General features: G+C 40.2%; 2 protein-coding genes across 5 annotated transcripts in view; one reads left to right on the top strand and one right to left on the bottom strand.

Moving 5' to 3' along the window:
* PROS1 (protein S) overlaps positions 1-9606 on the bottom strand; it is a 64441-nt gene extending 54835 nt beyond the window's left edge. Inside the window, exon 1 of the mRNA XM_027553392.1 lies at positions 9387-9606. Coding sequence (XP_027409193.1) covers positions 9387-9462 — 76 coding nt within the window. The 5' untranslated portion in view covers positions 9463-9606. The remainder of the gene's footprint in view (positions 1-9386) is intronic.
* An 8216-nt stretch (positions 9607-17822) lies between these two features.
* Positions 17823-22815, top strand: part of ARL13B (ADP ribosylation factor like GTPase 13B) — a 75297-nt gene continuing 70304 nt past the window's right edge. For 2 of the 4 annotated variants that reach the window (XM_027553496.1, XM_027553730.1), the window contains exon 1: positions 17824-18180. In XM_027553496.1, the coding sequence (XP_027409297.1) occupies positions 18122-18180 (59 nt within the window). In that variant the 5' untranslated portion in view covers positions 17824-18121. Of the gene's footprint in view, positions 18181-22815 lie in introns of all 4 variants that reach the window. The other 2 variants (XM_027553658.1, XM_027553579.1) reach the window with 2 other exon arrangements.

A 22815-nucleotide genomic window follows, 5' to 3' on the forward strand; every position in this document is an offset into this window, starting at 1 on the left:
GTGCAACCCCATAGACGGCAGCCCACCAGGCTCCCCCGTCCCTGGGATTCTCCAGGCAAGAACATTGGAGTGGGTTGCCATTTCCTTCTCCAATGCATGAAAGTGAAAAGTGAAAGTGAAGTCGCTCAGTCGTGTCCCACCCTCAGCGACCCCATGGACTGCAGCCTACCAGGCTCCTCCATCCATGGGATTTTCCAGGCAAGAATACTGGAGTGGGGTGCCATTGCCTTCTCCTATCTCTCAACTGCTGAAATGGCATGTTTTGCTTACACAAAGACTGGTAAAAATAGAATTGCCATTTTTGATTGATGTAGGAAGTTACTATTGTTATTTTCCAAAAGATATAGAAAAACCATTAGTTAATAATAATTGGAAATTTTATTTTACAAATTTTATTTTAAATAATCACATATTTGAGGGAGAAAGGATACATGTATATGTATGGCTTAGTCCCTTTGCTGTTCACGTGAAACTACTGCAACAGTGTTAATCAGCTATCAGATCAGATCAGATCAGTCGCTCAGTCGTGTCCGACTCTTTGCGACCCCATGAATCACAGCATGCCAGGCCTCCCTGTCCATCACCAACTCCAAGAGTTCACTCAAACTCACATCCATCGAGTCAGTGATGCCATCCAGCCATCTCATCCTCTGTCGTCTCTTTCTCCTCCTGCCCCCAATCCCTCCCAGCATCAGAATCTTTTCCAATGAGTCAACTCTTCGCATGAGGTGGCCAATACTCCAATACAAAATAAAAAGTTTAAAGACTGAAAAAATTAATCATCACATATTAAGTGTAAAAATCTTTGATTTTTATTATAAAGATTTATACAATAGAATATTTACAATTGAGGAGGGGTATTAAAAAATATGAAGGTTGCAAGGACTAAGAAAAAAACCAAAGATAGATTTTTAATTAGGCATTCATCAGGCTACATAATTATTACAACTTCAGAAAAGCTTGTGTTAGCCTTAAGAAACAAATGTTATGTCTGTACATATGTTATACGTCCATTCGTTTAAAGTTTGTTTGTTTTTTTTTTAAAGAGAGCTAAAATACTAGCTAATACACTTCTCTACATTTCATATTTGTTTCTTATTGAGGTCCAACTCCCATATCTGTACACCACTACCAGAAAAACCATAGCCTTGACTACACTGCTGAGCAACTGATTCTGCTCATATTATTACATTAAGGATTGGGAAAACATTTTAAAAAGTATTCTGTAAAGGTGAACCATGCCTCTGTCTTTCAAGAGGACTAAGCAATGAAAAGGCTGACAAGAAACAATTTAAGAGAATCAAATACTGTAAGAGGTAGGACTGTGAGTAAGTGAAAGTCACTTAGGCATGTCCGGCTCTTTGCGACCCCATGGACTATAGTCCATGGATTCTCCAGGCCAGAATACTGGAGTGGGTATCCTTTCCCATCTCCAGGGGATATTCCCAACCAAGGGATCGAAACTAGGTCTCCCGCATTGCGGGTGGATTCTTTACCATCTGAGCCACAAGGGAAGCCCAAGAATGACTGGAGAGGGTAGCCTATCCCTTCTCCAATGGATCTTCCCGACCCGGAATCGAACCGGGGTCTCCTGCATTGCAGGTGGATTCTTTACCAACTGAGCTATAAGGGAAACCATAAGAGGTGGGTCTAGATAAGGTTTAAATCTAGGAAAGAAGAGGAGACAACCTGTGAATTATATAGTATACATATAAAGGTGAGTTTTATAACATTTGGATTAGGAGAAATGAGGGTTGGCATTTAGAAGTAGGAAAGCAGTGGCATTTTAAAAAATGTGATCATTGACCCCTCTTTTCTTGAACAGATCAAATGAGTAGGGAAACAATGCTTGAACTGTTTAGTCACAACAGAAGTGAAATGAACCTCTCCTTACATGAAGATTTAATTGTAACTAATTTACAGCCCCTAGTCTAGGAAAAAAGAGTAAGTCGAACACTCTGCCAATTATCCCCAAGATTAAACCTTTGCTTTAGCCCTAGACAAAGACAGGGGTACATATTAGTTACTTCTTCCAAAACTACCCAAAAGACAGAACAGGTAGCTTATTACCTTGAAATAAACTATATTGTCTAAATAAACTATGTATATGCTCTCAGTAAGTGATAAATTAAGGTATTTTTGAAGGAACTCAGAATTCAGAGTTTGGCAAGGTCTAAAGAGGAAATCTCTTTTCTCTCTCTTTCTTTTTCCCTCTCTTTTCTCCTCTAAACAACTATACTGTAAATTGGTTACACTTTCTGAGGCTACAACAAGAGGTCTCTTTTTAGGATATGCAGCAAGATATTTATGTAGTCAGCTTGCTTTGTCTTTTTTACCTCCTACACATTAGGGCACCAAAACACCATCTGATTTGATGTCATGTAACAAGAGGTTACAGCCCAGTAAATGTTTTGTTTTTGTTCTATTTGACCTATTTTGTTAGGGTGGCGTCAATTAATATTATTAGTTCAGTGGCCTGTGTCTGTATTTATGTTTGGAAAAGCAAAAGGCAACAATAAGAGAGCTGGCCTAATTCTGCAATACCCCTCTTCCTGCACCATCTCCCAGACCCCCCCAATAAGCAATAAGTATGAAGCACGCTTAGAGGCTTAGGAAGACTAGATCTCAAGGCTTCCATTTTGACTCCTGTGCTGTGCTTTTTCGCTCAGTCATGTCGACATTTTGCAACCACACGGACTGTTGCCCACCAGGCTCCTCTGTCCATGGGATTCTCCAGGCAAGGATACTGGAGTGGGTTGCCATGCCCTCCTCCAGGGGTCTACCCAACTCAGGGATCGAACCCAGATCTCCCACACTGCAGGCGAATTCTTTACCATCTGAGCCACCAGGGAGTCCCACCAGGGAGACTCTTAGGAATTACTATTTTTTAAGTGCTGATGTAGAAATAAGATTATTTGGAATGTTGGTAAAGCATTGACTAGATGTTTATAATTCAACATAATTTCTGCCAACCTTTCAGAACTCCCTGTGGACTTTCTAAAAGGCTGTAAGACACAGTCTAAATAATAGTGGAGTAAAATGATAACTTTGGAAAGGAGAAAAAATGATTGGGATAAGAAATCAAGGAAAAGAAGGAAAATAAAACAAGTAATAAGGAAAGATACATTTAACGTATATTGTGTGGGATCAAGTAGTGCAACTAGAAAGAGTTATTTCAAAGAGTAATGTGCTCTTTACCTTGACAATTACCCTCGACCAATACCCACAAAGGCTTAAACAGAAGCCTGCCCAAGTACCTAGGAATCATAAGTTTCCCAAAAGCTTTGTCCCTTTAGAAACATAGACCTTAACAACCACTGCTGCTGCTGCTAAGTCGGTTCAGTTGTGTTCTACTCTGTGTGACCCCATAGACGGCCGCCCACCAGGCTTCCCCGTCCCTGGGATTCTCCAGGCAAGAACACTGGAGTGGGTTGCCATTTCCTTCTCCAACAACCACAGAGGCTGTATATTGTAACCCTGCTTATTTAACTTATATGCAGAGTACATCATGAGAAATGCTAGTCTGGATGAAGCACAAGCTGGAATCAAGATTGCCGGGAGAAATATCAATAACTTCAGATATGCAGATGACACCACCCTTATGGCAAAAAGCAAAGAACTAAAGAGCCTCTTGATGAAAGTGAAAGAAGAGAATTGAAAAGTTGGCTTAATACTTAACATTCAGAAAACTAAGATCATGGCATCCAGTTCCATCACTTCATGGCAAATAGATGGGGAAACAATGGAAACAGTGACAGACTATTTTTGGGGGCTCCAAAATCACTGCAGACGGTGACTGCAGCCTTGAAATTAAAAGATGCTTGCTCCTTGGAAGAAAAGTTATGACCAACCTAGACAGCATAGTAAAAAGCAGAGACATTACTTTGCTGACAAAGGTCTGTCTAGTCAAAGCTATGGTTTTTCCAGTAGTCATGTATGGATGTAAGAGTTGGACTATAAAGAAAGTTGAGGGCCAAAGAATTGATGCTTTTGAACTGTGGTGTTGGAGAAGACTGTTAAGAGTCCCTTGGACTGCAAGGAGATCTAACCAGTCCATCCTAAAGGACATCAGTCCGGAATATTCATTGGAAGGACTGATGTTGAAGCTGAAACTCCAATACTTTGGCCACCTGATGCAAAGCGCTGACTCTTTTGAAAAGACCCTGATGCTGGGAAAGATTGAGGGCAGGGGGAGAATGGGACGATAGAGGATGAGATGGTTGGATGGCATCACCGACTCAATGAACATGAATTGAGCAAACTTTCGGAATTGGTGATGAACAGGGAAGCCTGGTGTACATGGCGTCGCAGAATAGGACACAACTGAATGACTGAACTGAACTGAACAACCATAGAAGAACTCTAAACCAGCTACCTAGTCAATGTAATCAACTTAGGACTGTCTTCAAAAATTATGAAATAACAGCTAAAAATCACTAGATAATTGCATAAAATTAGTAGCATGAAAGAGAAGGGCAAGAGGAACATAATAGACCCAAAAGGAAATAGAGGTAACTGAAGACATAGTGGATAACTTCCAAAAATCTATAAATAATATCCTAAATAAATTGAGAAAATCTGGCATCTATAAAATGAAAGTATGTCATGATAAAGAAGTAGAGAACTAAAATATGATATAGAAATAAAAAAGTGAAAGTGAAATTCGCTCAGTCATGTCCGACTCTTTGCAACCCCATGGACTATTCAGTCCATGGAATTCTCCAGGCCAGAATACTGAAGTGGGTAGCCTTTCCCTTCTCCAGGGGATCTTCCCAACCAAAAAAGCTAAAGGATGAATTAAAAAATAGTATGGACTACTCCTCACACCTCAAAAAGTCAGCCCTTTTTCATACCTATTGCTTTGACAAAGATTTTAAAAGAAGTTAAAATCCAATGTTGGCAAAGATGAAAGGAATTAGGTACTCTTAAAATCTACTTTTGAAATCAGATTTCCAAAGGATATCTATTATTAAGTAATTGTGGTTTTGCATTATTGAACTTTGCCATTTGATATTGGAATAAATTCTGAAACCAATGTAGTTATGTTATACATCATTTTAATGTGCATTTCTTGCTTTATACTTTTTGCTAATGAATTATTACTTGTTTATTTTATATATATTTTACATTATGGAAATGATGTTAGATAAAAAGCAAAGTCGAGCCATTTTCTTATTCGAGTTCAAAATGGTCCATAAAGCAGCAGAGCCATTCTCAACATCAATAATGCAATTGGCCCAGGAACTGCTAATGAGCATGCAGTGCAGTGAAGTTTTGCAAAGGAGACCAGAGTCTTGAAGATGAGGAGCACAATGGATGGCCATTGGATGTTGACAATAACCAGTTGCAAGCCATCACTGAAGCTGTTCCTCTTACAACTAAATGAGAAGCTGCCAAAGAACTCAATGTCAACCATTCTATGGTCATTTGGCATTTGAAGCAAACTGGAAAGGTGAAAAAACTTGATAAGTGACTGCCTCATGAGCTGAAATCAAATAAAAAAAATAATCATTTTGAAGTGTCTTATCAACAAAGCATTTCTCAATCAGATTGTGGCCTGTGATGTAAAGTGGATCTTATACAACCAGGGACAACCAGCTCAGTGGTTGGACCAAGAAAACGCTCCAAAACACTTTCCAAAGCCAAACTTGCACCCCCCAAAAAGGTCACGATCACTCTTTGGTGGTCTGCTGCCGGTCCAACCCGCTACAGTTTTCTGAATCCCTGTGAAACCATTACATCAGAGAAGTATGCTCAGCAAATTGATGAGATGCACCAAAAACTGAAATGCCTGAAGCCAGCACGGTCAACAGAAAGTGCCAATTCTTCTCAGTGACAACACCCACCACACATCTCACAACCAATGTTTCAGAAGTTGAACGAATTGGGCTACGAAGCTTTACCTCATCTGCCATATTCGCCTGGCCTCTCGCCAACCGACTACCACTTCTTCAAGCATCTCAACAACGTTTGGCAGGAAAAATGCTTCCACAACGAGAAGGACACAGAAATTGCTTTCCAAGAGTTTGTTAAATCCTGAAGCCGGGATTTTTATGCTACAGGAATAAACAAACTTATTTCTCATTGGCAATATTGTATTGATTGTAATCGCTCCTATTTTGATTAATAAAGATATGCTTGAGCCTAAGGTGCTAAGTCGCTTCAGTCGTGTCTGACTCTATGCAACCCCATAGACGGCAGCCCACTAGGCTGCCCTGTCCCTGGGATTCTCCAGGCAAGAACACTGGAGTGGGTTGCCATTTCCTTCTCCAATGCGTGAAAGTGAAAAGTGAAAAGTGAAAGTGAAGTCGCTCAGTTGTGTCCGACTCTTAGCGACCCCATGGACTGCAGCCCACCAGGCTTCTCTGTCCGTGGGATTTTCCAGGCAAGAGTACTGGAGTGGGGTGCCATTGCCTTCTAGTTACAATGATTTAAAATTCAGAGTCTGAAATGCAATTACTTTTGCACCAACCAAAATGATAACAATATGTGTCTAAAACCATTTAATAGTCACACTCTTAAACTAATATATATAGGATGGATAAACAAGGTCCTACTATATAGCACAGGGTACTATACTCAATATCCTGTAATAAACCAAAATGAAAAAGAATATTGTAAATGTACATATAGCCCAACCACTTTGCTGTACACCAGAAACCAACACATCACTGTAAATTAACTATACTCCAATACAATTTACAAAAAAAAGAGTAATTGGGGGCCACCTTGGAGGCTGTCTACCACAGGCCAAACTAACTTTTCCCTTTGGTTGTTTTCTGTACTTTGTTATCATTATTCTGCTTTTCCCCTGGGTAGATATTTTTAGAATTTTTCATTACATTAGAGAGTAAGATTTTCCACCAGTAAAAAAAAAAATGGTGTACTCTTTAGATATTCAACTAACAATTCCATTTCCAGGATATTAAACTGAGGAAATGAACATGGACATATGTAAAGAAATATATATGAATATGTTCATCATAATACTGTTGATATAAGCAAAACACTGGAAATAATATAAATGTCCAAAAATATGATTTTATTTAAATATATTATGACGAACATTTATAAAGGAAAATTGTAAATCTGTTTTAAAGTGTGACACAGATTTTAATTTATTGATATAAAAACAATCATCATTCTTAGGTGAAATAACATGTTACAAATACTATTAAGGGCAAAATTCCATTCTTTCACTTACATATTTTAATTTCTAAGAATGTACATATAGAAAAAAGGGATTAGAAAAATATAAAGCAAAATGTTACGTTGGTCTCTTGCTAGTGAAGCTATAGGTGTATTTTTTTAAGCACATTATATTAAGCATGGTTTAAAAATATAAAGAGATAGTAGGATATAGCCAGTGGTTTAAGTTGGGGAAAGATGGCCAATAGGGGCAGGAGGTCAAAATGGAACCCCAGCAAACTCTAACATGTAAAGAAAAGCAGAAATCATCAAAACAACAGAAGCAGAACTAGTAACACTTATGTAGAGGGAGAAAGAAAATTTGAAGATAATGCTTCTAGACATAAAAGGAGGTCAATTTCATAAGTTTCAACGGTGTCAAAATGTATACAGTTGGCTTAACAATAGGATCACCACTAACATTCTCTGTCCCCAGTACCCATGGGATGGTGAGAAGAGAGGAGACCTCCGGAACGAACTGTTCCTTCAAGAAGATCAAGTGAGAATAGGAAGTGAAAGAATGGCTAATAACTTTAATAGAGGCGGAGAGGAAGTGTAATGTTTTCCTCAAGTTGGGAAAGTGCATCACGGAATCGCTGTGAAACTCATGAGAAAATGCCAAGTAGGCTATTTTGAAAGATGGGAAATATCATATAATTGCAGGAAGTTACAGTTTTACCACTTCTATGGAGATTTAAAAGCCAATGTTCTTGAATGTGTCCTTTTAAAGTCCATTCCAAAAAATGGACCAGAGGACTAACAAGAATTATGCTAATAGACTAGAACCAGTAAGAGCCTGTCCCTATTGCTTCACTCCATTGTAGGAAGGTTAAAGGTTCAGAATCTATGTGGGTAAATCACCCTTAGTACACTTGTCCCTCCAGCCTGGAGAATCTGTGGGTACATATGGGCCGGAAGGCTGTTGCTTTGCTCTCTCAGGTTAGTGTCTGTTCAATACTCATTAAAAAAGCAGCCATGGTGGCAAGGGTGAAGACTACATATAGACTCAATTACATAGATTTTCCTTCACAGAGGGCCACCAGACCAGACTCTTGCTCCTGAAAAAGGCCCACCAAATCTGTTAGCAGAATTGCTATTCATTCAACTGTTGGAAATGGGACAGATTACAAAATCCAATCAGTTACTTGGTGACTGGCTGACTAGTTAGGGCACTTTTAAATGAAGAAGGTTGTCCTTCTCTCCTCCAAGGGATCTTCTTAACCCAGAGATGGAACCCATGTTTCCTGCGTTGGCAGGCAGATTCTTTACCGCTGAAACACCGAGGAATGTTAGTAAATTCCTACTTAATTCTCCTGAAATTATATCTTTGTGAAGCTTACAATGGAGCTTTAACCATTTATGGTGTAATTCAGTTTATCTCTCCCATGCCATTTCCTGAGAATAAAACATATGACAAGAAAGCATTTTTGACCAGTGAATGTGCTTAAACTTTAGAGAACAAACTAAGTGGCAACTAAAACGTACTAAATACCTTGATATGACTATATTCTTTTAGAGAAAACTCAACATCCTGCCTTGAATCGAGGCACGAAAACATAAAGAACAGGACACACGAAGATAAATTAAAAAGAATCCCTGCAATGATCTTAGAAGAGTGGCACTCAGTGCCAAAAACTGTCAGTAAAAAACGATCTGAGAACTACAATATTTAATAGTCCTTTTGACTTCAAGGTTAAAAAAAATGACATCTGCTATGCAAACGCGCAGTCATCTCCTAACAATTCGTTTGTCAATGTTGAGATAAGCAAAGCAAGATTAAAGTCCAGAAATTGCAGAAGGGAGGTAGGCTGCAGCAGGGGGTGCCGGTTGGGGTCAGGCGCTTGTACAAATGGAAGACAGAGTGGGTTGCCTTTCCTCCCTACTTTTATACTGCAGTGTGCTCATCCTTGTCATCTGACTGAGAACTTCAACTGTTAGGGGCAATTGGTAGGTATGTGTCCTAACTCCTTCATTGATGTTTAGTATCACTCTTGTTTTAGAATCTGTCCCGTAGGCAACACGACTCCCAGTTGACCCTGCCCCACCATTACAACGCCCGCTAGATACACTGCTGATGGAAGCATTTACTGGAAACTTTCTGGGAGGCTGCAGCCCCAGAAAAGAAAACCCGTCCAACAGGGCTCGTAGTTCAGTTGGCACCGCTAAGCAAAGAAGACAAGACGCTATTGATTACTCACAGTTAGCCTCCAAGACGGGAAGCACTAGGGCGAGGCATGCCAGCAGCGTCCCCGTGCGCCCACCTAGGACCCTCATGGCGAAACGGGCGGAGGCTCGGGCAGAAGCGGCGGCGCGTCGCGGCGGGGACCCCTGCGCCCGGCGCGCGGCGGAGCTACCACCAGGGCGCCGCTAGTTAAGGACTGCGGCGCGGGGGCGCCTGCGAGCCAGCGCGCCAGCGGCGCAGCGGAGCCGGGGGCGGAGGGGACCGCCCGCTCCCAGCCCCCCGGCAGGCGGGGAAGTGATAACAGGGACATTTCCTGGAAGCTTTTCGTTTCAGAGCTGGGGGCAGGGCTCAGGGAGAGAACTGGAGGCCTGGTAAACACTGTCGAGACATTCTTCATGGCCCTTTTCAGACTCCAGCGCTTTGTTCCAGTCTCCGGAAAATGAAGTTTGCCAAGAAGGGGAAGCAAAAGCGTTTAAAACGACCATCTCCAGCACCTCCAGCGAGCTGGAGTGGAAGACTGAGTGGCCCAGAAAACTGAGGACTCAGAGATGAGGGTTCAGTCAGTTCAGTTCAGTCGCCCATCGTGTCTGACTCTTAAAGATCGGAGTATACAGGCTTAAAACTTAAAAGGAAAAAATCTGATGTTGGCGATGAAGATGTTAACCAAAATCTGGAAGCGAATGAGAACTCTAAGTTGGCTACGGAGAACAGAGCTAATGGAAGCTAAAGTGATAGTTTTGATCATCTACGTTTTAATTTTGTTCTTGCATTTATAGTGTAAAGAAAGTATAGCCAAAAAAAAAATGTTCTGGGGAGAAAAGAATGTATCGGATTCTATCATATTTTATCATATTCTATCATATCTATCATATCGTATATTCTATCATATATCATTCTATCGGTTTTTGCATATTACCTCTGCTTTTTGTGTTTAGGTATGCACATTTGAAACATGTTATTAATATTTAAGACTGCGTTTAGAGCTGAACCGCCTAGATTAGAGTGGCCATGCTCTGTGGTTTACTAGTTGTATTATCTGTAAAATGGAGATAATAGTAAGTTTTTACAGTTTTGAGGAAAGAATTTAGAGAGAGAACACGTGAGGCAATTATTGTGTTAAAAGGTAGCACGTACTGAAGGCACACTTCCTAGTATCACTTCCAGTATTTCAGCCTAGTGAATATATCAACTGATTTTCTATGTGTGTCAAAGTCAATAGGCTGATGCTCTCTCAAGGGTGTTTCCCAGCTCTAGCTTTCTGTGGTTCTGTGATCCAGCTGGATGGAAGTTTAAATGTGTCACTATTTCTGAAAATGTGCAAAGGAGTTGTTGACCATATCCATATTCTTCCCTCTTTTAACTTCCTTCTTGCTATGTCTGAATCTACCATGTCAGTCTATTCAGATTTATTCCAAACCCAGGCGATTTAATTAAAAATATGTCTAATCTCTGTAGAATTGTTTGGTGTGCTAAGCAATCAGAACATAAAACAAAATGACCTCTAAGTATTATATTTAATTACTGAATATTTAAATGCATTTAAGCCACAGCATTGCCTCATTCGTGAGGAAGAATTAAGAGTAGAATATCAGCTTTGAGATATCAATATTTCAGAAGGGAAGACTTCAAATATCATGAATCAACAGCGATCATAACAAAACATCACCCATATAGACATTAAAAAATATAGAGTATGAAGAAAGAAATGTTAGCGAAATGCAAGGGACCTAAAAAAAACCCGAATATGAAACTTTTAAGTCATTTTAAGACCACAAATGTACATCACAGTCCTAGGATTGGTTGTCAATGGTGAAAAATTGTGTGTCCTACCTGCACTGTAATGTTGAATTTTGAAAAATTATACCCTGAAATGCTTTAAAATTTAATAATACATCTTTGGAGACATTTTTCAGGTTTTTAATTTATCGCATGAATTCACTCTGTGAGGATGATTTCACCTTTAGCTCGATATTGATTAGCATTTGGTCAATTTCACTTACTCAAAATTTGTTTTCAGTACACTTCTAAATTTGTAATTAAATCTTATCCAAAATTTGACTGGCAAACTAATCCCTTTTCCTGGTTCTAATCCCATTCCCTCACCCAGTTTTACATTTCTCCATATAATCTTCTACTAATGTATTTTCCCACTTATTATATCTATTATCTACATCCTCCTTACTCTCTACCATGTCTACTAAAAGTTGGTACTGGTCATCTGCCTCTACAAAGATTAAGTCATTAGCCACTGAAGCTGCTGACCTTCAACACACCCTGAACAGAGTTCAGGGTGGAGATCAGGAATGAGGCACTCTGTGCTCCGGGAAAAATGGACAGAATGGGCCTTCAGAAAGTTACATATTTTCAGATTTTATGATGCCAAATTCTTGCATCTTCTCATATCTAGAAAACCACTAAAACTGTTAACAGTGATAGACGCTCCGTGTCACTAGCAGTAAGCCTCTGCCAAAATTTGCGCTTGCTTGCATATACCCTCCCTTGACAAAAATCGTACAATACTGACTTTTCTGCTACCTCTTTAGAAGACTTTATTAGCATTATTTGAGATGTTCTCTCCCCAACTGTAGTCCTCATTTTCCCCCCAATAAAAATCTAACTTGCAACTCTCATGTTGTGCATTTTTTTTAGTCCACAACCACTAGGATGTAAAATACAACCACAAGGGCAGGAATTTTTAAATGTTTTGTTTACAACTATTTTCCTAGTGCCTAGAACAGTGACTGGTACATAAATATTCACCTAAATTCAATTTAACAATATAAGTCTGGTAACATTTATGCCCAAATATATCTATCTATGTATCTATCTATGTATATTTCACATTTATACCTGGGTACTATGTGAAGTTAAATTAACCAGACAGAGAAAGACAAATGCTGGATGTAATCACTTACGTGTACAATTTTTAAAAAGTTAAATTCATTGAAATAGAGAGTCAAATGGTGGTTTCAGGGGCTGAGAGGTGGGGAAATGAGGAGAGGCTGATAAAGGGTATAAAGTTTCAGTTATAGGATGAATACATTTTGAGGATCTAACTTACAGCATGGTGACTAAAGGTAATTTTACTGTATTGTATATTTGAAATTTGCTAAGACCGTAGCAAAGTCTTACCCCTCCCCCAAAAGAAAGAAGAAAGAAAAAAAAAGAAGGAATGTGAGGCTGTGGATGTGTTCATTAACTTGATTGTGGAAATCATTTCACAATGTATACATACATCAAATCATCAGATTGTACACATCACATATATTACAGTTTTATTTGTTAATTTTATCTCAATAAAACTGGAGAGAAAAGAAACCAGGTAACATTTAGGATGCAAATTCAACAGTGTCTGGAAAATGAAGCAAGAGTCTTAATTAGAATGATGACAGCAAGACTGTTTTTTCACTCAGAACAAATAGGTTTGTACTGTGGCAAAACAGCCACAAAATTACAGTGGCTTAAAATAAGTGTTTATTTCTTGGTTACAGGCAGTCTACTACAGGACTTTGTAGGCAGCTGTCTTCCGTGTGTTGCCTCATCATTCCACGCTATTTTTATGTTGTAGTACTTCAGAGGTAAAGTAGGCTTCCATAGTTAGCATTGCACAAGAAGATAGAAATGAAGAATTGTGGACCAGCTCTTAAATGCCTTCACCAAAAGGTAATACAGCCTCCACACTCATATTTCACCGAACAAAGGAGGTCTTATATCTTCAAGACAGTGGGAGTATCTATCTCATGTGCTTGTAAAAGTAAAAGAGAACTAAAAATAGTGAGCAGCACATGTCCATCAAACCATTTAATATAATGAAAAACTATCAGTCAGCTAGTTAACTAACTGACCAACTGTATATTGGTATCAGAAATGTTTGGTAATGTACCACTACCAGAATTAGCCTGACATGAAGTAGAGCAGGGGTTAAGCATAGTTCCAGAAATGCTCAAGGACAGTAAGTATAGTACAGCTCTTCAGGTACAGAAGTCTAATAGTTATTAGATTCTCCAAGAGAACATATTTTTTAAGAAAAAGTAGAGGAACAAAGTCAGATTTTAAGGAATATAAATAGGAAGCTGATACAGGAATAATCAGTGAAATCAGAAGATAACCAAAATAGTATATAATTGTGGAAACCAAGGAAGGTAAGAATTTTAGAAGTGCTAATCATATTAATTGTAGTTACAGAGGTGTTATAGTATCTAAAAGGGCACTCTGGGCAGAGGCAGTCTAGCACTGAGGAGGAATGGCTGGTTCAGTTAGGAAAGCCAGTAGAGGTCATACACTCTGGACAAACTGGAAAGAAAACTGAAGTTATTAAAATAGGACAATGTGAACAGAGAACAAGATACCTAACAGTTTGGAGACAGAGCTAGGAGGAGATATGCTGCTGCTGCTAAGTCACTTCAGTCGTGTCCGACTCTGTGCGACCCCATAGATGGAAACCCACCAGGCTCCCCCGTCCCTGGGATTCTCCAGGCAAGAACACTGGAGTGGGTTGCCATTTCCTTCTCCAATGCAGGAAAGTGAAAAGTGAAAGTGAAGTCGCTCAGTCGTGTCCGACCCTTAGCGACCCCATGGACGCCTACCAGGCTCCTCTGTCCATGGGATTTTCCAGGCAAGAGTACTGGAGTGGGGTGCCATTGCCTTCTCCAAGGAGGAGATATATCGTAAATATTTATGGGACAGGTATCACCAACTTCAGACATCTGCTGTTATTTGCTAGAAATTGCACCTGAGCTTTATTTTTCTCATTTCATCATCTTAGCAGCCCTGCAAAGTGGGTATTGTGATTCCCATTTCACAGATGAGGTTATTTGAGTTCAAAGCCGGTAAGCTATATGATTTGGGATTAGGGTTTCATCAATGAGTAAAAGACAGAAGTTAATTTTAAAACTAGAGGTACCTTAATCCCAAATCATTATTTTCTCTTGGATACACTGAGCTTCCTAGGGCCCTATCTTTCTTTTACTAGAATTTGAAAATAAGTATATGTAACTGGAGACTGAATGGACACATGGATCCCTACATATAATGCATTCATTTCTTTCTATAGAAATGTACCTGCCATTTACTTATTTCCAAAGAATATAACAGAAAAGTAGATATTACATATTTCTTTAAATAAAATACAATGTCACAAAATAGCAGTAGCCTGTTGATGAAGGTGAAAGAGGAGAGTGAAAGAGCTGGTTTAAAACTCAACACTCAAAAAACTAAGATCATGGCACCTAGTCCCATCACTTCATGGCAAATAGATGGGGAAACAATGGAAACATTGACAGACTTCATTTTAGGGGACTCCTAAATCACTGCAGACAGTGACTGCAGCCATGAAATTAAAAGATGCTTGCTCCTTGGAAGAAAAGCTATGACAAACCTAGTTCAGTTCAGTTCAGTCTCTCAGTCATGTCTGACTCTGCGACCCCATGAACTGCAGCACGCCAGGACTTTCTGTCCATCACCAACTCTCGGAGTCCATTGAGTCGGTGACGCCATCCAACCAACTCATCCTCTGTTGTCCCCTTCTCCTCCTGCCCTCAATCCTTCACAGCATCAGGGTCTTTTCTAATTAGTCAGCTCTTCGCATCAGGTGGCCAAAGTATTGGAGTTTCAGCTTCAACATCAGTCCTTCCAATGGACACTCAGGACTGATCTGCTTTAGGATGGACTGGTTGGATCTCCTTGAAGTCCAAGGGACTCTCAAGAGTCTTCTCTAACACCACAGTTCAAAAGCATCAATTCTTCAGCACTCAGCTTTCTTTATAGTCCAACTCTCAAATCCATACATGACCACTGGAAAAACCATAGCCTTGACTAGATGGACCTTTGTTGGCAAAGTAATGTCTCTGCTTTTCAATATGCTATCTAGGTTGGTCATAACTTTCCTTCCAAGGAGTAAGTGTCTTTTAATTTCATGGCTGCAATCACCATCTCCAGTGATTTTAGAGCCCCCCAAAATAAAGTCAGCCACTGCTTCCCAATCTATTTGCCATGAAGTAATGGACCGGTTGCCATGATCTTAGTTTTCTGAATGTTGAGCTTTAAGCCAATTTTTTCATTCTCCTCTTTCACGTTCATCAAGAGGCTCTTTAGTTCTTCTTCACTTTCTGCCATAAGGGTGGTATCATCTGCATATCTGAGGTTATTGATATTTCTCCTGGCAATTTTGATTCCAGCTTGTGCTTCTTCCAGCCCAGCATTTCTCATGATGTACTCTGCATATAAGTTAAATAAGCAGAGTGACAATATACAGCTTTGACATACTCCTTTTCCTATTTGGAACCAGTCTGTTGCTCCTTGTCCAGTTCTAACTGTTCCTTCCTGACCTGCATACAGGTTTCTCAAGAGGCAGGTCAGGTGGTCTGGTATTCCCATCTCTTTCAGAATTTCCCACAGTTTATTGTGATCCACACAGTCAAAGGCTTTGGCATAATCAATAAAGCAGAAATAGATGTTTTTCTGGAACTCTCTTGCTTTTTCAATGATCCAGCAGATGTTGGCAATTTGATCTCTGGTTCCTCTGCCTTTTCTAAAACCAGCTTGAACATCTGGAAGTTCACGATTCACATATTGCTGAAGCCTGGCTTGGAGAATTTTGAGCATTACTTTACTAGTGTTTGAGATGAGTGCAATTGTGCAGTAGTTTAAGCATTCTTTAGCATTACCTTTCTTTGGGATTGGAATGAAAACTGACCTTTTCCAGTTCTGTGGCCACTGCTGAGTTTTCCAAATTTGCGGGCATATTGAGTGCAGCAAAAACCTAGACAGCGTATTAAAAAGCAGAGATGTCACTTTGCTGAGAAAGGTCTGTCTAGTCAAAGCTATGGTTTTTCAAATAGTGATGAACAGATGTGAGATTTGGACCATAAAGAAAGTTGAGATGCAAAGAATTGATGCTTTTGAACTGTGGTGCTGTAGAAGACTCTTGAAAATCCCTTAAACTGCCAGGAGATTAAACCAATCAATCTTAAAGGGAATCGACCCTGAATATTCACTGGCATGACTGATGCTGAAGCTGAAGCTCCGATACTTTGGCACCTGATGTGAACAGCTGACTTGTTGGAAAAGACCTTGATGCTGGGAGAGACTGAAGTCAGGAAGAGAAGGGGACGACAGAGGATGAGATGTTTGGATGGCATCACCAAATCAATGGACAGGAGTTTGAACAAACTCCGGAAGATAGTGAAGGACAGGAAAGTCAGGGGTCCTGTAGTCCATGGGTGGAAAAGAGTTCGATATGACTAAGCCACTGAACAACGACGACATGATCTACATCTTCGAGAAACTAAATAGCTACAATCTACATCTCTAAGAATCCTGAAAGTGCATACATCAAAATTTAAGACTGGTTACCTTTAAGCGGGGACTTCCCTGATGGCTCAGACGGTAAAGCGTCTGCCTACAATGCGGGAGACCCAGGTTCAATCCCTGGGTCGGGAAGATCCTCTGGAGAAGGAAAAGCAGCCCAGTCCAGTACTCTTGCCTGGAAAATCCCATGGACAGAGGAGCATGGTAGGCTACAGTCCATGGGGTCACAAGGAGTCGGACACGACTAACTTCACTTTCCTTTATGAGATCTTATTTTCTTCATCTTTTTCCTTTTTCATACTTTCCAAAATGAACATATTCTTTTGTAAGCATAACCTCCACACAATATATATGATACAATTCCATTTCACATTCTATGTAACAATAAACAATTCCTAAAGGAAATCAACCCTGAATATTCACTGGAAGGACTGATACTAAAGCTGAAGTTCCAATACTTTTGCCACCTGATGCGAAGAGCTGACTCATTGGAAAAGACCAACTCAATGGCAATTGAGCTAAGCAAATGCAGATGAATTTGAGCAAACTTCGGGAGATGAAGAACAGGGAAGCCTGGCTTGCTGCAATCCATTGGGTCGCAAAGAGTCGGACACGACTGAACGACTGAACAACAACAAACTAAAACGTCACTCTCTTCTAAACTATTGGATAGTTAGCGAACGAGTTTTCCCCTCATTCTAACTTGATTGTCTCAGTGTATTGTTTCTGTAGTGCAGCCAGTGTCCACTGGCATCCCGCAGGATCCACTCCTTGCTTTAAGAAACAAAACAAAACACGCACAAGATCTGAGATCTCCGGATCTCAGTTGGGATTGGAGACAGACAAGGAGCAGCACGATCATACAGTTTGGATAAGTATACAGATCCCTCTTAGCCTAAGAACTGTCGGAAATCCCTCAACTCATCTCTGGACTCTTCCGTTGCCTAGCTACGAGAACCGCCTGCCCCCTCCCCCTCCTCCTCTCTCTTCAAGCCACGCCCCTTTCTCCCTCCCCCAGTGGGGGCGGGGAGCCGGGACTCTTCAGCCACTGAGAGCGCCTCGCGACGGGCCATCCAACGGTGATTGGAGAAGTGTAAGGGTGGTGCTTGGGGCGGGCTTTCCGCGCCTGGGGGTAACGTCAGCACGTAGAGGCGGGGATTTTCTCTGGCGGCTTGAGAACCCTATCGGGATTTGCGTAACTGTGGCTTTGGTCCGCACTACGTGGGCGAGGAGCGAGGTTTTCCGCTCGCCTGCAGGCGCGGTTTGTTGGGGTTGGTTTTGAGAGTGACCGCCCTCACCCTCCTCCCGGCTTCTCCTCCAGGCGCATTCTCCTCTGGGCCGCCTCGGAGCGGCGGCGGCGTCCCTGAGGACTCGGCCCAGGAGGACTAGCGGCCCATCTCCGCTCCGGGCTCGGATGGGAGGCGGCGGGAGGAGCGGCCTGGGATGTTCAGTCTGATGGCCAATTGCTGCAACTGGTTCAAGCGGTGGCGGGAGCCCGTCAGGTAGGCTGGAGCCAGTTGGCCAGGTGCCTTCCTAGGGGAGGGGGCCAGCTGCGCCCCAAGGAGGGGGCGCCGCCTCTCCTCTCGGCCTCCAGCTCGAGTGACTCTTACAGGCCGCTAGGGATGCTATCGCCCCCAGTTTGATTTATCTCCTCAGGGAGCGATAGGAGGACGTAGCCTTTCTATTTAGTTGCAGTTAAGTTCTAATGCGTAATAGTTATTGTTGTTATAATTTAAATGGGTCCTAATTTCTTAAAAAGTTGTGGGTTTTGTGTGTGTGTGTGTTTGGAATTGGAGTCTATCCTTTGTGTATTTTTCCTCTAGAACTTTTGTAATGGGATTTTTTTTTAAAAATAGGGCATTATGAGATGTTTTTCATAAAGTCCACAAACGCCTTCCCACTACACACACTGTTTTGTTTGAGGACTTGGACTTGAAATCTTTCTCCACTACTTAATAATTATATGACTTTCCCACTTGTGGCTCCACCCTCCTCGTGTTAAAAGAGGGTGATAATATCTGTGCTCTAGGAGTGTTGAATTAAATGAGAATAACTGATGGAAGGTGTTCTTAACTGTAGTGTAGCTTCAGTTTTTACATGAAATCTAGATAAGCCCTTTAGTTGAAAAAGTCCGCTTTTTAACATTTCGTTTTAAATGCTAAGTATATTAATAATTAGAGCCCGCTACTTGGTATTCATTCATTTATTGAGAATATACCACGTGCCAGGCACTGTGCTAGGAAGGAAGGAGTCAGTGAAAATTATGTTTTTAAAATTGAGCTACTCAATCTATAAAGAAACCTTGAGTTTGTTTGTCTTTATAAATAATGTTTTTTAAATAATTCTACTTTAGAATTAAGCCAAGGGTAATTTATAGCAAAAGTTTGGGGTTTTTAAAAAACATTAACATTAATGTTAATGTTGAAACATTAATTAATTAAAAAGGATGAACTATTCTGTAAAGAATGAAAAGCTATAGGTATAAGGAAAAATAAATGTGTGTATTTGGAAATTTGCCTTAAATGGAACTTTTGAATTCTCCCATTATTAACTCTTAAATGAATGTGAATCTTATAAGTGATATGATCAACTTTCAAGAATCAAAGATGTGTTGGGTGTGTAGACTGATTTAATTTGTTTTCAACATATTCTGGTCTGATTGCAGTCTCTACTAAGCCTGGAGGATGTGTCTGGTTTTTTAAAAATATATTTTATTTTTCTAAGAAAGCACAGTAGTGTGTGTCCTTTTAACTGAAAACATTCAAAAACCTTTCACTGCAAATAAGTTTTCAGTTTATTCCTTATTCTTTGTTTTTGCTTCTCTCAGTAGCTGTAATGTAATAATCTTTGGGATGATTAAAGAAAATACAGAGTTCTGAGAACAGAGAATGTATTGATTTCTGAGTAGAAAAGATAATTGGATTGGATTTGATTAATAAAGCAAATTGAAATTTAACCCTATAACTCAGTTTATTTTGTTTAATACATAGTAGTGTCAAGATCTGTGCTGTCCAATAGGGTAGTGATAGCTGCATATGACTGTTGAGCATTTGAAATGTGGCTAGTCGGAATTGAGATGCTGTAGGGCTTCCCAGGTGGCTCAGTGGTAAACAATCTGCCTGCCCAAGCAGGAGACACCGGTTCAGTCCCTGGGTGGGGAAGATCCCTTGAGAAGGAAATGACCACCCGCTCCAGTACTCTTGCCTGGGAAGTCCCATGGACAGAGGAGCCTGGGGGCTGTAGCCAATGGGGTTGCAAAAGAGACACCACGGAGCACATATGCATGCAAAGTGTATAATACAAAGTAGATTTTGAAGATTTATTATACAGGAAGGAAAAAGGTAAATATCAGTCCTTTTTCAGTGTGATTACATGACCTTTCACATTTTATTTTCATTTTTTAAAATGCAGTTACTAGAAAATTTAGCCTTATATATATGGCTTGCACTATATTTTTTTATTGGACTTCATTAATCTAGATCATGGCCTAATATGAAGGACATGGATAAAATCTCTCAATGTTGCATAGAGCTAACTGTCATATAACTTAAAAATAAATGAGTTATACCTATGTTTTAAGTACCCTGTTTGTTGATGCCTGGTTCATAATAATGGCTGAGTAAATATTTGTAAAGTATTGTATGTAGTTTGATTACTCCTTTGCAAATCCGTAAGGAAACAATACTAGCAGGTAGTCCATTTGCCAGAACAAATGGAAAATGAGCAAGCTGATTGTAAAAATATATCCAATTTTGTGGCTTTATGATATATTGCTCTGTAGTTTTTACATTTTAGGCTATACTGGTCCTTATTGAGATTCCCCTTTCTGTTTATATTTTATGAAGATATGTTTGCAAATGTGAGGAGTGAGTGTGTGTAAGAGAGAAGATGATCATTAATACACTCTATTCTGAGGTTTCTTTGCTGACTTTACACTGCATCCTTTGTATTTACCTATTTGTCCTTACTTAGATACTCTCCCAACAAGCATATTATTCTGGAGATTGGAATCAGGGATTAGATTGCATAGTCAGAATGTGTGGATAGGACCAAGGCAGGAGTCAGAGGTCAAGTGTTCAAGCACCAGTCTAGGATAGGAGTCAGACCAGAATGCCAGGGAATTCAGGAATACCATATGTGCTGTTGTTAACCACCAGAGAGAACCTAAACGTAGGCTCTGCTGCTCCATAAAGTTAACCTTGAATAGACTGAAAGCTAGACTCATAGATAAGTGACTTTCTCCTGTAGAATCATTGGGTTTTTGTGTTTTTTTTTTTAACTTTTTGAGTTCATGATATAGTGATCAGAGCTAAGAGATTAACATTGGTACAGTGCTATTAACTAAATTATAGGTTTTGTTCTGAGTTCACTTGTTTTAACACCTAGTGCTTTCTTTTTTTTCCTGTCCAGGATCTAATCAAGGATTCCGCGTTGTTTTGTTGTACCTCTGTTCTCTCTCAGTCTGTAATAGTTCCTCTGTTTTTTCTTGGCTTTCATTGCCTTGAGATTCTGAAGAGCACTTGTCAATTGTTTTGTAAAATATCCCTCACATTGACATTATTTTCTTGTGATTTCATAAAATGTTGCTGCATAATTGGGTAAAGGAATACCTTGGAGGTGAAATGTCCTTTTCAGTACATCATATCAAGGGGTACCTGATTTTGATATGTCTTATTACTGGTACCGTTAACCTTAATCACTGAGTTATGGTAGTGTCTCCCAGATTTCTCAATGTAGTGTTTTGAGTCATACAGGTTTTCATCTGAGTCCTAGGAGTTTTGGCACTTTCCCCCTAGTCAAGTGTGCATAATTTTTGTCTTGCAACATTTTGAGAAAGAAAATTGATGCAAGTACTTGATGCTTTGCACATAGTAGTTACTCAGTAAATAGTAACTCTGATCTTAGGAGACAAGTGCTGATTACTAGGTTACTTTCCTTAATTCTGGAGGAGGAAATGGCAACCCACTCCAGTACTCTTGCCTGGGAAATCCCATGGACAGAGGAATCTGTGGGCTACAGTCCATGAGGTTGCAAGAGCTGGACATGACTTAGCGACTAAACTACCACTTTCTCAATTCATTTTGCACTTGTCAGCATAAATGCCCTTCCCTTCCTCTCTTTTTTTTTTTTTTTTTTTTGGGGGGTTTTAAAAATTGTTTTATTTGGGAAAAGTGCGTCTTACAAAAGGGCAGCTCTTTCTGTTAGTAGAAGGGTTCTTTTTCCAAGGCTAGTTCTAGGAATGAATCTGTTTATTCCATTTCTTCCCATTTCCTGGTGAACCTCAGTCATTCAGCATTCAGCCAGAGATCACAGAAAGAACTTGGGTGTAAGATTAAACCTAAATTTTTATCCCAAGATTTATTGTCCAGTTTGATCATCAAAAATACAAAATCTTTCTTTTGTCTTCAGAGCTCCGCTTCTGTTCTTTGCTTAGTATGTAAACATACGTAAGCCTCTCTTACCTAAAAAATAAACCAAATGAAATGTTTCCTAATGTTGCTATAAAAATTGCCACTAACTTAGTGACTTAAGCTTATTAGCCTGCAGTTCTGAGATCAAAGCTCTAAAATGGATCAGCAGGGTTGCTTGTTTACCTTCTGGAGGCTCTAGGGGAGAATATTTTTCTTTGCCTTTTCCAGCCAAGAAAGAGGCTGCCTACATTCTTGGCCTGTGACGCCGTTCCGCCATCTTCAAAGCCAACATCATAACATCTTCTGTCTTCTGTGGTCTTCTCTTCCTTTTTATAAGTAAGGAGCCTTATAATTACATTGGGCCTACCTGGATATTCCAAGATAGGCTCCTCATCTGAGATCCTTAGCTTAATGACATCTACAAAGTTCCTTTTACCAGGTAAGTTAGCACAGTCACAGGCTTGGGGAATTAGGATGTGGACATCTTTAGGAGCTTGTTCTTCTGTGTCTGCCTTTCTAAACAATCTTGTGCCTGCAGCCATTATCCTTTCTCCTTCCCTTTGCTGCTGCTGCTGCTGCTGCTGCTGCTAAGTCGCTTCAGTCATGTCGGACTCCGTGCGACCCCATAGATGGCAGCCCACCAGGCTCCACTGTCCCTGGGATTCTCCAGGCAAGAACACTGGAGTGGGTTGCCATTTCCTTCTCCAGTGCATGGAAGTGAAAAGT

Source organism: Bos indicus x Bos taurus, chromosome 1 (assembly GCF_003369695.1).
Source record: "Bos indicus x Bos taurus breed Angus x Brahman F1 hybrid chromosome 1, Bos_hybrid_MaternalHap_v2.0, whole genome shotgun sequence".
Classification (NCBI taxonomy): domain Eukaryota; kingdom Metazoa; phylum Chordata; class Mammalia; order Artiodactyla; family Bovidae; genus Bos; species Bos indicus x Bos taurus.